This window comes from Chlorocebus sabaeus, chromosome 25 (genome assembly GCF_047675955.1).
Source record: "Chlorocebus sabaeus isolate Y175 chromosome 25, mChlSab1.0.hap1, whole genome shotgun sequence".
NCBI lineage: Eukaryota > Metazoa > Chordata > Mammalia > Primates > Cercopithecidae > Chlorocebus > Chlorocebus sabaeus.
Window position 1 is genome coordinate 15,542,501 of NC_132928.1, and position 15,991 is coordinate 15,558,491.

General features: G+C 38.6%; 1 protein-coding gene across 1 annotated transcript in view; it reads right to left on the reverse strand.

The window, feature by feature from the left end:
• The window catches only part of PROX1 (prospero homeobox 1), a 53,491-nt gene that overhangs the window by 32,261 nt on the left and 5,239 nt on the right, over positions 1-15,991 (reverse strand). Inside the window, exons 2-3 of the mRNA XM_073011510.1 lie at positions 10,822-12,615; positions 3,827-3,932 (exon numbers count right to left, since the gene is read on the reverse strand). Coding sequence (XP_072867611.1) covers positions 3,827-3,932; positions 10,822-12,548 — 1,833 coding nt within the window. The 5' untranslated portion in view covers positions 12,549-12,615. The remainder of the gene's footprint in view (positions 1-3,826; positions 3,933-10,821; positions 12,616-15,991) is intronic.

Here is a 15,991-nt window from a genome sequence, read left to right on the forward strand (position 1 = left end):
GTGGAGGGAATGAGATACATCATTTAACACTGCCGGCTTGAAAAGCTGTGAGCGTCTGTTCTTCAAAGCTAAAATGACACTGAATCTGTTGTACTTAGTGGTCTAAGAGTTATTAGTTTGTACGTTAAAATCAGCACCCAGTAGTGAACGGGTTGCTGGTGCGGCCCATCGATCCCTGGCAGCTCTCTCACATTTGTCCACTTGTCCTTCTCAAAGGATTTGTAGCCCCGATGAGCTGAGCTTTTTGTTTGGCTAAATGTCATTATGAGGGAATTAAGTTGGCTCTCTGCGAGAACATAGAACTTTGTTTAGATTCTTACTCTAGGAGTTAAACTAGGTCGACCCTGGTTTCATCCTTCATATACATCACCCCTGTAGAAGAAGAACTCTCGCCATGCCAGCATCTCTGAATTGTATGATTTCCCTGTACCTCTTTCGTTCCAAGGTAATTGAAAAACATTTACCTCTTACCCAGGTGGAAGTCATTTGTGGAGAGTTAAGCACTGTATCCATTGCTAAGGAGAAATACGAAGGAGTGGGCACCACTTTGGCCTGACTCACCTTCTACAGCAAGTCAGAGGATTTACCCCATCTAGCTCTATCATCCAGGTGTGGCTTTGATGGACAATTATGTTATACTGTGTTCAGGAAACAAGATATGTTCTGCTAATGTTTTTTCTCCTGTTTTTTTTTTTTGTTTGTTTTTTGTTTTTTTTGCTTGCAAAATTAACTTATGATCACTAAATAAAATTTGAGGGTTGAGCACGGTGGCTCATGTCTGTAATCCCAGCACTTTGGGAGACCAAGGCAGGCATATCATTTGAGGTCAGGAGTTCGAGACAAGCCTGGCCAACATGGTGCAACCCCATCTCTACTAAAAAAATACAAAAATTAGCCAGGCACAGTGGCATGCGCCTGTAATCCCAGCTTCTTGGGAGGCTGAGGCGGGAGAATCGCTTGAACCCAGGAGGCGGAGGTTGCAGTGAGCTGAGATTGCACCATTGCACTCCAGCCTGGGTGACAAGAGTGAAATTCCGTCTCAAAAAAAAAAAATTGAATAAAATAATTATATTATTTGAAAGAGTACATTTTACTAAAGTTAGGAATTTTCTCCTAGATGAATGTGGTCATGACCAAGTAGAGACTCGTGTCATTATAATAAGCATTACGTGGTCCATAGATACATGCATATGTCTTGTCCAGATAAATGATGCAGGGTTTCATTTCTGAGAAGATCCTAAGTTCTCTTCCCCAATTTCTCTAGTGATTTCTTGAATCCTGGCCAAAATAAAGATTTGGATTGCGTATTCATATATAAGGAAATATCTATTTCTTTCAGCCTTGCAAATAGACATACTTGTCTATCTGTATATCAATGTCTAGCTATAGATATGTGTATATGTGTATTGTGAATTCATGCACATGCACATATGTGTGTGTATACATTGTCAATATTCAAATTAGCGATTATCCTTAATATTGAAGAAATCCCAGAATGCTCTGCCATTGTTTTCTGGAAAGTCTCTGGACCACGTTGCCTGGACTACCTTTCCCTTTCTATGCATGACTTTCTACTCTCACCAGTGTAACCTCAAGGAATACAAATTCATTTATTACTAACCAAAGAAAAAACATAATTAGGAAAGTTAAAAATGTATAATTCCTTCCAAAAATAAAAGGGAAGTGACCTTCAGTGATTTTCTGCTTTGCCTGATATGTCCTACTATTTCCCCTCCATTAGAGTCGATGATTGGTATGTAACCAGACTCACATATACTTTAACAGCCTTCTCTTCCAGTATGGATAAGGTATGAATAGAATCAACAATCTGAATATTAGTGCTTTTGAAAATAAAATATTCACCCAGGTATTCTGTTGCTATCTACACAGAGTCAGTGGTCATTTGCAAAGCTGAATTGCTAGGGGCATTCTAGAGGAATGGGAACAGTTTCTTGTTGGTTTGTATTGCATGGTATTTATAAAGCTACAGATCAATAATCTTCCCCACTTTTCTTGCCACCATATACCACACACATGCCCATATGCATGAACTCTCAAAAAAGTGAATGTTTCTAATATTGACATCTACTGTTGGGTAGTGTTGTTGGCTCAGAATGGCTACTGTTTCCCACCCTCCGGGTGGCTGTGTTTCCATGGTGGGTGAGTGATACCTATGTGTGCAGTTGGTAAAGCTCTTTGGCCTCCTTCTGGGTGAAAAGTGCTATACAAAGAATACAAGGCATTGTCATTATTATTTCACAACACTGCAGATCATTGCCCTAAAAGGAATGAGTAACATGGACATCTGCACACACAGACACATACACACATATATGTGCACACAATAACCCTTTTCTCCCTGTCCTCCATATCCCCTCTTAGAACTACAATGTTGGGAGGATTCCCTGGAAGACAAAATTTACCAGGTTCTGCCAGACTCTAGAAGCTGGTCAGTCCTCAACCAGGTGACAAATTGCCTTCAATTTGTATACTCTAGATTGTCCTCCACAAAGTCCAAACCCTTTTCCTGGCCTCTGTGTCACTCAGCCTGGTTTGTGCTTACTTAGTCTTAACCAGACATTTACACGATGGACTTTCCCTGCCTCCCCATCTTGCCCAGTTTTTGGCGCCGAATGAGGAGAAAACAGGCCTTCCACTTAAGGAGCACAGCCAGGGAAGGAGAAAGATAAAAGGCTGAAGTTGATACACAATTCAAAAGCAAACAGGAGGGAAAACAGAACTTTTCTTATAAGGCCAAATAAAACATCAGTGAAGGAAACTGAAATGAGTTGGCCTGCAAAATGGGGCCAATGAAGCCACTTGGGCATCAAGCAGAAAATGAGCTGCGCGCAGGGAGCGGTGGAAGAGCAAGCGTGTTTTGGCAGCTTGTGAGTTCTCCATGGCAGAAAGAAGAACTTGTACATATGGGGGTGGGCAGAGGAGGGGTGGGGAAAAACACCCACCCCTAATAAACTAATCTCAGCTAATGTAGTGTTTATCAAGTTCCTGGGATAATGATACCATGTGTGTCATTATCATCATCAAAACCCAATCTATGTTTTAAAAAGTTACAGATGATTAACACAACATCAAGTTGATGCAAACAATTACTTAAAACCCACACACAGACACAGACACACATACGCACACACACACATGCATACACACACAGAGAACCAGGAGGTCCCAATATTCTGTAGAATGAGGGAGGCTGCAGCTGTAGGCCGACAGCTTTCATATCCTCATTTGAATAATGTGTCCTGAATCTGTCACTTTATTCATTCTCCTTATGCTCAGTGTACTCTACATCAACAACAAATTAAGTTGTAAATAAGAGACAATCATCACTTTTGTTTTTAAGCAGCTACTGCATAGAGAATTTCAATGTACGCTCCTTTTCGACAGGGGGAAAAAGAGGTGCTAGAGTTTGCTTTCATAAGCACAAATATGGGGAAACCAACAGAAACAAAAACAGAAACAGTTTACTGTTGCTGAGGGGAGGGAAAAACATTCTCTAAAGCACATCCATCCATTACCAGCTGAAATTTCTTCAAAGAAGCTACTCAAACATATAAAGACAGAGGCTAAGTTTTTCAGACTACATTGGAAACCCCTGCAACTTATTAACACCAGTCTTTCAGTCTCAATACACAAGTGGCATCTTTGCTTAACACACCTTTAGACAAAAGGACAAGTGCATTAAATCAATTATAACACAGGTGTAGGAATAAACCAATTCCACATTTGTCTCCATTAACTTCCGGGAGTTCAAATTACTGCCACATGCATAGAAAATTAAACAATTAAGAATAAAAAAAGTCCCTACCTTTACATCGGAGAAGTAGGTCTTCAGCATATTGGAGCTGGGATAACGGGTATAAAAAAACATGAGCTTTGCTTTTTTCAGGTGATTGGGTGACAATCCTTCCTGCATGTAGGAAGCAATTGGTTAAGGAAAAGAACTTCTGTAAGCACAAGGACTCCCACCTCCCTCCCTCCCTCCAGTCCCCACCTCCATAGAGTCTGGAGGTCCACCAAGCTGCCGTGGGAGTGCTGGAAGGTATATGACACTGGCTATGGATCTATTGCTAACTTGCTGCCGTTTGTTCAGTGACCGTCGCCTGTCAGAGGTTGCCACATGCAATGATGAGGTGTACAATTGAGTTGCAGAATCTTGGCTACTTTAGGGGGAAGATGGCAAAGTATTTTCCTTGCTTTAGGTTGGTAGGCTATCTATACATTCACTTGTTGCTAAGGAGACAAATGCACCCAACATGTACTGCACAACTCTTGTCATAAGAGGTTTTTTTTTCTTCCTTGCAATTACAGTTCTGTTTGTTCTTTTCTCCACACTCTGCAGTTTAGAGCAAATTATTCTACTAATGTACATGAAAATATAAAATGCATTATTTTGAACACTGTTATGCAAGTTTCACATTTTACCTTTCAGTGTTAATCTAATGGAGCATCTTGACTCACTTGCTTTTTATCTTATTATATCCTTTTAATTGCTTCCTTTTAAATAATAGCTAAAACTTGGGAAGAGTAGTTTTGGCATGGAGAGGACAGGGAGGGGGCTGCTGCTTTTGTGAAAGCAACAGTCCAAAACCAAATACAATTTGCCTGTCTTGGATTTATAGTTAACTCCTTTGAGAATGACGCAGTAGTTGGGGCTAACAAATCAATACATGTGGGTTAGCAGATCAATAAATGGCCACTTACCCAAAATAAGAAGGCCTATTTATCTGGAAACATCATTACCTTTTAGATCTGTAAACAGCAGCAACTAAAACAGTTCCCAAGAGAATGTGAGGCTAACCATAACAATCCAGGCTTCCTGATTCTCCCCCAGATTCTTGGCACTCCTCAGCAGACTCAGAGCTGGGATGGCTCTGGTCACATCTGTGCCGCAGCCTGGCCCTGCCATTTCCTCAGCAAATTAATGGCTTTATAATTTATCAGAAATGAAGATGCACGTGGAGAAAATCAATGTGGTCCCCCACAAGGTCAATTAAGGGTCCTTCCTAGAAGCTTCTCTAAGGATTTTCTCTTAAAAGAGTGTCTGGGAAAAATAAGAAAAAAAAAAAGAAAAAGTGTGCGTGTGTGCAAACACACACACACACATACAACTACCCAACAAAAATTTCACACCTGAGGCAAAAATGTCAAATAAACACAGATATTTAGGAAAGGTAAAGGTTTCCAAATGACCTTCATCAAGTCTAGCATGACTAATCTTAAGAATGGAGAGAAACCGGAAAGTTACTAGAGAAGCATAATCAAATTAATATGGATAAGCTCTTGACTACTTACAACAGGGTGTTTAACCAAATATTCTGCTGAGAATTTGTTCAATTAACATTCCCTTTAATATCCCATGCAATTTTAAAAAGATCACCTTGGTCTGTAAATAGAAAAGTTAAGTAGTGCAGGTTTTTTTCTTTCTTTCTTTTTTTGTTCAACTGAAAATAAACACTAAAGAAATAAATTTTGATTTTATATGTGTAAGCCAAAGCAGCTTAACTGAACTTGTGTTTTTGTTTGAGATTCTTAATGATTACAAAGACGATAATTTATGACTGACATACTTCTTGTGCCAAGGAGAGGGCTGAAAGGCCCTCCAGTAACCTCCATTAGACTGATACAGAAGACTAAAGGAGCCCAGCACACTTCAGGACCATCTGTCCAAATGGATAAGTGAAATAATAGTTGCAAGCTGTCTCCTACTGCCTTGTGATAAGAGTTTTAGGCAAGTCCAAACTTTGACAGACACTCTCAGATCTGGGTTCTAATCTTTTCTTTCAGATGGCTACATGAAGACAACATCATACATTTAATTATAAGTCGCAAATCTTTTAAAATTTGGTTTCATACAAAATACAAAGCGTTTTTCTGCGTTTCTTAGATGAACACTGAGCTACCAAAACTTCCTGAAGCTCTTAATACATCTAAATTATGCTAAGATGTTTTTGTTCTTTTTATTCAAAAACAGTAAAATATCCATTTTATTTTGATCAGTATTTAGAGCTTTTTATCTAATAAAAATTATTCCAATTTGGATTTCTCAAGTTCATTTTTGCTTTAAAATGTTTCCTGTTGGTAATACTTGGAACTGATCAGTTGAAATGGAACACAGAATTAATCTTTATCTCTTGCTTATTGTGTAATTAAGATAAAATTCCCATAAAATATATGTTTCTAATAAACTATTAAAAATAACTAATGAAACATTTAAAAGGCAACAGTTAGATAATCCTTTTTTTCTCCTCAAAATAAATCTGAACTGACCAATTGGTTAATTTCCCTTTTAAGTGCTTGTGCTGAAAAGCAACTGTTCTTCCAAGAAAGCACTAGCTGTTTCCAGGATACTTACACACGCACAATGACTCATGATGGAATAGATTCAGTAAACATACAGCTGTACTGAACACGAGCTAAGCTCCATTCAAGGCCAGGAAAGAAAATGAGCACAAATAAATATTAAGGAGGTAAAGGGGAGCGGGGTGAGGGGGGATGGAACGCAAACAAGATCTGTCCCAGCAGCTCATGTGGCTGTGCCTCAATTCTCTTAGCCATAGCTTTGTGAAGACAGATGACATTCAATTCTATGTGTAATGCAAAATAGACAATAACTGCTGAAACTTGAGACAGCTGCCAGGTGTAAAAAAAAAAAAAAAAAAAAAAAAAAAAAGAAAAAAAAAGAAAAGATGATAAATCCATAAATTAATGAAAGACATCTGCTCAGGAATATAAAAGATCAGAGAAGCAGGGTACTGCAGCTGAACCTAAAGCAGTGTTCAAACAACCTGAGAATCTAAGTGTTGTCTGTTTACCAAGTACAATATAACCTTACCTAAACAGCAGCCACGGGAGGAGCAGCGGAGGCAGCAAAAAGGCAAATGGGAGAATAATAGGCTGTGAAAGCAGAGGAAGAAAATTCTCTTTTTCCAACGAAACTCCGGATTGTAGCTAGAGATTGTATGTGCTGCAGTTCCAAGCAAATGGGTTGAGACTACTTACATTTTCCAAAACATTTGAAACCTAAGGAATTTTAGTTCTGCCTTATTCCCTAATTTGCTAAGTTTCTAAGCAGTTTTCCCCCTAGAAACTAAAATAGGGAGGAAAGATCTAAACTCTCTCACATAATGATAGTGATAGAGCAAATTGTTACTCCCACTAGGAAGTTCACCATAATCGGAGGGATGTGTAGTGTATGGAAATTTTTTAAAAATTTACTTACTTTAGAATTTTTTTTCAGGGGAGGTGGGCAGTTTAGGAGCCCATAGTCTTTTAGTCTTTAATCTACATGTTTCACTCTAGCTAATATAAGTACTATAGCCTCCACAAGACTTCTAAAAATGTATAAGATCAACTTCTGTGGATTGTTTCAAATTTCAGAAATTCATTTCTAATCTATGTTTCCTGGTTGAATTTTAATTTCAAATTACTAAACCATTTTCTTTTCTAAACTTCAAGTCTTTCTAGCATTCTCCCTAAAAGTTGAGTAGAAAAAGCCGGCTGTTTCAGAGAATAGGCTCAATTTCTTCACCTGCACATCTTAACGGCTTATACTACTCCTCTTGTGCTTTAATTGGGTGCATGCAAATGTTTGGGGCCAAAACAAGGCTATTTTTCTTGAGATGCAAAGAGGATGAATGACAAGGAACATCATGAAGAAAAGCAATTGGCTGACTGTTTCTTTTGGAATTTGAATAAAACTTAATATTTGATTAAACAGATTCATTTGCAAAGATGCTGAACATATTTTAAAAATCCAAGACATGAGCCCTTGGAGCAGGTGCACTGAAATTCAGTTTAACTTGCACACACATTCACTATTTCCCTTCTACTAGATGGGATAATGAGGTAGTGTGTTCTGTCCTATAGAATGTATATGCATAGAATGGGTTGATCTGATAAGCTGGTGTTCTTAATGGTTCTTATCTTGGCTACTTTGTTCAAAAAACAGATGGTACCTTTTGGAGTGGGAGAGAATTTTTCCTGAAGAATTAAATTATGTATAACAGTTTGGAAAGCCATGAACTAAAAATAAAACCCATAATAATAGCAATCACAGTGGTACCACTTCATTGCATTTCTGCTCATTTCTATTGATCTTTTCAAGGAATAACTGTACAACAGGTTCATATATGACCCCGTATCCCTAAAATTGAAGTAAAACATCACTCACTGTGATTCCCAGAGATTTCTTCAAAGTAAAAGCTTGAGAATGTTGCCTATGCACTATCAGTTAAATCAAGGGAAGAACACACCACCATACAGAGGTAGAGACAGGAGAAAAGTGGGCCCAATATCTATACAAACCAACAGATCCTCACTGGTTTCAGAATTGTGGGAACTATAGAAAAGGTTGTTTGCCTGTTTTACTCTTCCTAAGAAATAATATACCAATGAGATAAATGGTTAAAAGTGCAATGTATTAATAGTAGAGAGGGGAAAAAGAATAGGAACATAAAAGGCCAAAAGGTGGAAAATGTAATCACTAATTGCCACGAGAGGCTGACATTATTTAGCTATATGAAAGAAACAATTCTGGGTGTGAGCAGCTAACATTTCATATGAACACGGGTGTTTCCCAACAGAATCACCGCGCTCGACAGAAACTTATGTTGACAGGAGAAAGGAGAAGTCATTCTTCTGAAGAAGAAGCAACTATATTTTCTTTAAAGCCTTTGATACATATCAAAATAAAAGGAACGTCTTTCAATTCAAATCCTCAAAATTCCTCAGGGGATTTGGAGAGGTTGAGACAATGAACATAGCCAACACTTAAAGCATTCTAAAAGATTTTTTTCCTAGAAGACTAACCTTTAAAAAACATAAAGCACAGCCATAATTATAATGATCTGGTTATAATGAAAAGTCTAACTTAAAGAAAAACCATAAACTGGCATCTTGAACTAAAGAGCTTAGTGTAGACTTATAGGAGTTTTGAAACCTGGCGTTAAAACTTTAAATATTCACCAAAATTGGCATGCATGTCACTTTACTCTGTGTGCGTGTGTCTGTGAGAGAGAGAGAGAGAGAACCCACTATCACTACTACTTGGTTCAAAATGAAGTTAAGAGATCTCTGGGGTGCAATGGAGTCTTAGCCCTAGACATTAGCCTTACATGAACCTCTGAAGATGCTTTTTTTGCAAAGGGCACAAAAAAATTCCAGCCATTGTGTCTTCTTACTTTGCCTTTCTCATCACCAACAGCGATATTCCAATCATTTCGATCAATATTTACTGCCTGCTTATAATACATAAGGCATGGTGCTTGGTGCAGCTTTGATTCATGGCTGGTGGATTGAATTTCAGATTTTCAAAAGGTCAAAGTGAAATCAACAACTAAGCTAAAACTCCATTTCTATTTACATGGAGAAATCTCCCACATCTTTCTCTTCCCTTTCTGTTACAATGTTCTTCTCTTCTTGCTCAGTATAAGAGAGACTCCATGTTTAACTGCCCAAGCAGGTCTCATGATTGGGGCCCTAGTAGTTCACCCTATCAGAAATCTGCACTACTATCCTGGGAGCTGGCTTGAAGTATGACCTCCACTAACCAGGAAAACATATTTCCACCCATAGCTGGGACTTTGCACTTACGTGGCAGCCTCTGGAGTGGGCTTAGATGCGAAAATGTCAATCTCTAGTCATCAAGACAATTGCTCAAAGTCCTAAATTTAGTCACAGCCAACTTAATTGCTAAATTTTATATCCATCTGGTTATTTATTATATAAGAAACATGCCTCCACCTGCCCCCAAATGATACTATTCTACTACCCCCAAAAGACCAACGACAACAAGATTTTTAAAAATTTACAGAAAGAACCAATATACAGAGAGGAAAAAGAAAATCTTCAGTCAAAAATAGCTGGAGTTCAGGATAGGCCTAATAAAAAATATATAACTGTTATCTCTACATAAAAGTCAGTTTCAGAATTTAAAAGAATCATAAAAAGAGCCATTTTTAAGTCGAATACAGCTGAGTTATATATTTAATTGTGCTCTCTCGCTTTCCAAAATAATTTGCTTTGTGTATGTTGGGACAAAAGATTTCTGTGTATGGCTGAACAGAGGTTAATCATGCATAGAGGCAGCTGCACCAGACCCAAAGAACAGACCTTGGGTGAACGAGAGAGACAGACCAATGCTGTCTGAATAAATCAGTACCTGTATATTTCCTTTAAAAAAAAAGTCTCACTTAAAGATGAAAGAGAGACTCTAAGTCCCCACCCACATCCATTTTTCTTCCTCCTCAACCTCCCACTTACAAAGTGCTCTTCCTAAGATTTCATCAGGACATCCTTAAACGAATAGAAGCCTTGCAGATGGTTTACACTGAGAATTCTTCTTATGGGATCTTAGGGATCTGAAAACTGACTTTTCTCCCTATTGTGTTATAAAACTTACCACCTTTAAAAAATATCTGAAAGAATTCAATCAGTATTTACAAAGAGATTGTTTTCCCATCTCTGAATCTACTCTTTTTTTTTTTTTTAAAGAGAGGGATAAGAAGATAATACAGGAAGAATTGCAGAAAAAAAAACACTGCTGAGAAAGCACATATTAAATAGGAGCTCCTCCAGGCAGTGAACAACTTGTGGAAGCTGCAAAGATGTTGGTTTAGTTTTAAGCTTTTCTGCAATCAGGAATGCCATACGCATGCTGATAAAAGCCTATTCCTTTGAATAATACGAAAGGTTGCCTTCTTAAGAAGATACTAATCTACATTACTCTAGATATTCTGTAAACCTAACCTTTTGGGAAACCTTTTTTGGCTTGTTTTTCTCACGAGGGGAAAATAAAAGGATATTGCACTTCCCGAATAAGGTGAGATTTCAGACATATCTTGAAGATCGCCGCACTCGGACTTTATGAGCGACAAGGAGAGCCCTTCGGCGGTGCTGGGCGGGTGTGCTGGTGAACAAGGGTGGTGGCTCAGGTGGTGAGATGACATCTTGGTCCTCAGACTCGTGGTATCCCTAGTTAAGTCTAAGGATTCAGGAGAGGCTCTGTCTTTTCCAGAGAAGGAGCCGGAGGGAGCACCTAATGGGCTCTGAAATGGATAGGCCATCAAGGGAAGGGGGAAGGGGTGGCGGAAGGTGGACGTGGTGAAGCCTGTGGTGGCCGAGAGAGGCGACTGGTGCAGGGGCTGGTGGTGGCCGCCAGCGGCAGGGCCGGAGGCAGACTGGTCAGAGGAGTTTTTGCGGACAACCAGGGGCAGTGCTTCTGTCTGGTCAGTGGAACTGGCCATCTGCACATTGCCAAAGGTGTCCAGGGGGTTCGGAATGATGACGTCGCCAAAGCACTGCAGGCGCTGGTTGGCGGTGTGGAAATTGTGGTTTTCCCCATTGACTGCAAATCTGGCCTGGGGGATCTGGAGAGGTGGGAAGACCTGAGGAACCTGGCGGGAGGGCTTGGCCGAAAAGACTTTGACCACAGTGTCCACAACTTGAGACATGGCAGTGTTCAGTTCCTGTTTCAAGGTCTCAGCCAAATGTTTGCCTTCCGGTTGTAAGGAGTTTGGCCCATGGTCTCTTTCTTTGTTGTTGCCTTCTCGCTTCGGTTTGTTTTCAGCCATTTCCTGCTCTCTGATCAGGGCTCGAGCTCGATCAATAAACTGTCCTGGGTCTAGCTCACACATCTCATTATCTGACCTTCCGACAGAGTCCTGGGCCCTGGCATCCAGGATCTCCGAGCGCATGCTGTCTTCAGACAGGTTACCATCTTCATCATTTTCCGAATCAGTGCTGTCATAGATTTGGTAGAACTTTTCCTGCAGCTGGCGCAGCTGTTTCTGCATGTCCTCCAGCTGCTGTTTCAGCTGTCGGCGCTCCTCTCGCTTCTGTTCTTTTCGGGCTGAAACCAGCTGCTGGAAACTCTGTTGCTGCTGCTGGGGAAGCTTTTGCTTGCGTTTGTTTTCTCTGTAACTTTCTCGGGGACTCACAGACTGCGGGGCCATCTCTCTCTCATTTTCATTGCCCCTTAATGCCACACTGGGGGAATGGCTCATACCCCGAATTATATTCTCAACCCGGGCGCGCTTTGCTCTCAGGTGCTCATCACATAAGCGATCCATATCAAACTGGCTCATAGTAGGCCTGCCAAAAGGGGAAAGACACTCTGGGGGGCTGTCTCTTGAAGAGTTGCTGCATATATCCTCCTGATGTACTTCGGAGCCTGTACTAGAGAGACCGCTGGCTTGGAAACTGGGCTCCGTGCCACCATTTTTGTTCATGTTATTTTTCAACAGCTGGGAAATTATGGTTGCTCCTGGAAAAGGCATCATGGCATCTTCATACGAGTTCGCCCTCTTCAGCAGCTTGCGGAGTACATTTGACTTTTCCCCATCTGCATGCTGCACCACTGAATACTCAACATCCTGCTCAGAACCTTGGGGATTCATGGCACTAAAAAATGTTGCTCTTGCCTTAGCAAAAAATGCAGATGCTGTCCCTACCGTCCTTTTCACTCCAATGTCAACTCTTCTCCTCTTGGTTTGCCGGCTTAAGAGGGCTGTGCTGTCATGGTCAGGCATCACTGGACGGTTATTGTGCCATCTTCAAAAGCTCGTCAGCTGGGCACAGCTCAAGAATCCCGGGACCCTGGCCAACAGAACAAAAGGACTGATGAATCATTTTCTTTAAATTTCTCCAAATTTCCTGACCTCAATCCTGAATCAAATGCAAAATGCATAGGCTCTGGGATTTATGGCACATTACAATTATTGCAATTTATTATGCACTCTGCTTGAAATGAAACATTTTTAAATATTTCTGCTCCACTGGTTTAAGATGGATTAAGATTAAAAAAAAATAAAGCAAAAACTGCTTAAGCACCAGTAATATGATTCTCTTTCACAAATGCCTAAAATGATACTGTTTATCTTCAGAAGAAACAGTAGATTATAAGAACACAGCCTCTGACAACCAATTGATTAAATTTTGGGCATTGAGATTCGTATTATAAGGAAGATGAAAGTGCTCTATACTTAAGAAATACGGTTACATTTTGAGGCTGTGTGAAATTCACATGAAAAATTGCATTTCTGAACTACAATTATTGTGATTTCAATGCTATTAAAGGAAAAGGACTCTAAAATAAATGCAAATATTTAATAGACAGCTTTTATTCTTGAATTTTAAAATATTTTTGTCATACATAAAATGAGAAGGAGAACACCCTTATCAGCAGCATCTTTCAAACATAAATGGTCAGTTTAGCATTGAAATAAACACACAATAGTCATTTTACAAGTCTGCTTATTTAGCTTAGCTATGCATTTTTTACTTGTAAAATCATACATGAAACTGATATCTGTTGATATATCTTAATGTAACTATAAGAATATTTATACATTTTCATAATGTCCTTTTAATGACAAATTATTACAAAGTTAGATTCACTGCAAAACAAGGATGTTACCACATTTTAGAAATCAATATGAGGAATAATAAATTATTGACCTAGATAAAGATAAATGCATCTTCAGGACTAGTTTCCTTCTGTTTAAATCTGTCAAAATAATATGTCAAATGCCCAAAGAAACTCTTTAACATACAAGATTTGTGAATCTTATTTCCTGTGCCAAATTAAAGGAAAAAAAAAAAACACTGAAAGAAGATTTATAAAGAAGACAGAAAATAATGTCCCTCAAATGTATAAGAAAGAGTATATTTCTTTGTATATGAACTTCCATTGTTTCTTGGAAACACAATATAAAAAGAGAACATCCTTTTTGCATTTCATAAAAGGCACTTGACATATTGTGTAACTTATTAACTAGTGATGCTAATCCCAAATTTTGTAGACATATAAGATGTCATATCTTTTTGTTTATAAATAACATTTTATGAAGAAAATGAAAATATTTTTTTCACATTGGGTTTATCTAATATTAAACTTCACGTTTGCTTAACAGAGCACATCTTCACAATAACAGGGTCCATTGCCAAAGGCAGCGTGCAGAGTGTCTGGAACGGCTCCCATCTCTTTCGGTTCACCTGTAAAAACATCTACGTGCTCCCTAGGACTGCATCTGTGGCTAGCTTTAAAGAATGACTATCCATGCAAATAGGCATAATTTCAGCATGAAATAACCTGTAAAATTCAAGAAAATGCTCAATGCTTAGATGGCAACAATATGTATATTTTTTTAAGCGACAGTGATTTCATCACGCAATCTTTGCTCCTGGTTTCTATAGAAAGACAAAACATTTTAAAAGAGCCTGCTTTAGGGCATCATGAAAGCAAAATGATACCTCTCTCTCTCTCTCTCTCTCTCTCTCTCTATATATATATATATATATATATATATATATATATATAGGTATGCTTGAGCATGAAATACTTTTTGCATGCTTCAGGATAAAATTTCCTGAACTTAGAATGGAGATGGAGTTCTCAATAACTTCAACATTGGGTTCAAAATTGAATTCAGAATGATTGAGACCCTTTCAAACACTAATAATAAAATTGGTTTCAGGAATACAAAAATGCAGTGACAAATACTACACAAACACATTAGATCTGATAAATTAGGTTAGCTGTCAGATGACAGAAAGAACAAGGAGAGGCTGAGATAAGAAAAAGGATGAATCATTTCAAAGCTCTGTTAATCACAGAAACACTTACATGGGGGGCGGTTACAAGGAAGACTTTTTTGTGTGTGTCTATCAGCTTCCCCAAAATAGAGCTTATTACCCTTATTTTAAAATTTTACATCTTTTCTATTTGCATGCAAATCCTTTTCTCTTGACTATCACCTGCAAAGCACATGGATCTCCAATCAACACATTGAACAAACTTTTTGCAGTATTTTTTCTCTCCCTGTTCACCTTAACACCCAAACTAGACTTTCTGCCTGCCATCCTTGCTATGGGAAGAGTACCTCTGCCACAGAGGCTTGGAAAGGACATACTGGTGTCGCTGATGAGCACAAGGTCATCCCCAGGCATCCTTCCTCTTCCAACTGCCATTTACCTCTGCGTCAACTGCACTTCCTCTCATCTAGCCTAGGTATCAACAGCTGCATCCCTGCCCCATGCTGGAGCCAAGAGGAGGGCTGTGCTTTTCCTAAGGTGGAAAGAAATGCTTGCGGAGTCTGTTAAGAACAAGATACAACTCCCTTGATATTCACCAAACTAAACTAATTTATAATTCTATTTCAGTCAACATTTTTAGATTAAACAATGATTTGTATCTGTCTTGGGCTAAAAGAAGTTAAATACTTTTAGGTCTTGTTGTAAAATGTCCAGCTGAAACATAACAAATAGGACAAAACAAGTGGGAAAAATAAGATAAATTATATAATCCAGGGCAAGGCATTATATTAATAGGCACAAATAAATATATCTCTCCATATAGTTTAGACCTAAATTTAGAAATAAAAGTATAGTGGTAGCATACACTGGAACCATAACCCAAGGAGGCTATAGGCATGATTAAATAATAACAACCGGTTGACACAACACTTCATTACTGTCACATTTCATAAACAAGATATCTACATAAATATATTTACCACATAAGAAAATGTGCCATTGCATTACCATAATATAAATTAAATCTCTTAAAAACATTTTCCAAGCGCTTCCATGATATTCCAGTTCAGAATTTAAAGGAAGCCATGGAATGACTTTATCACTGATATTTTTAAAACTCCTTTATTTCTCAAGGTATGTATTAAGCCATCATGTTTCAACTGCAATTATTATTGATGCATATTATATTTGAATTTTAACATTAATTTTCAGTTTCACTAGGCAATATGAAGCTTTTGATCAGCACTGGTGGATGTCCAAATCAGCAAGGATGCAGAAAAATACTGATGAGAATTTGAACCCAAATGTATTATTGATCGGATACACTTACTCTATTCCTGTAAACCCCTCTTTAATTAATGCGAAAGTCTATATAGAGTTTTTCATCATTAAATATTTTGTTGCATCACTTGGCATATAACCTACACAAACGCTTTAG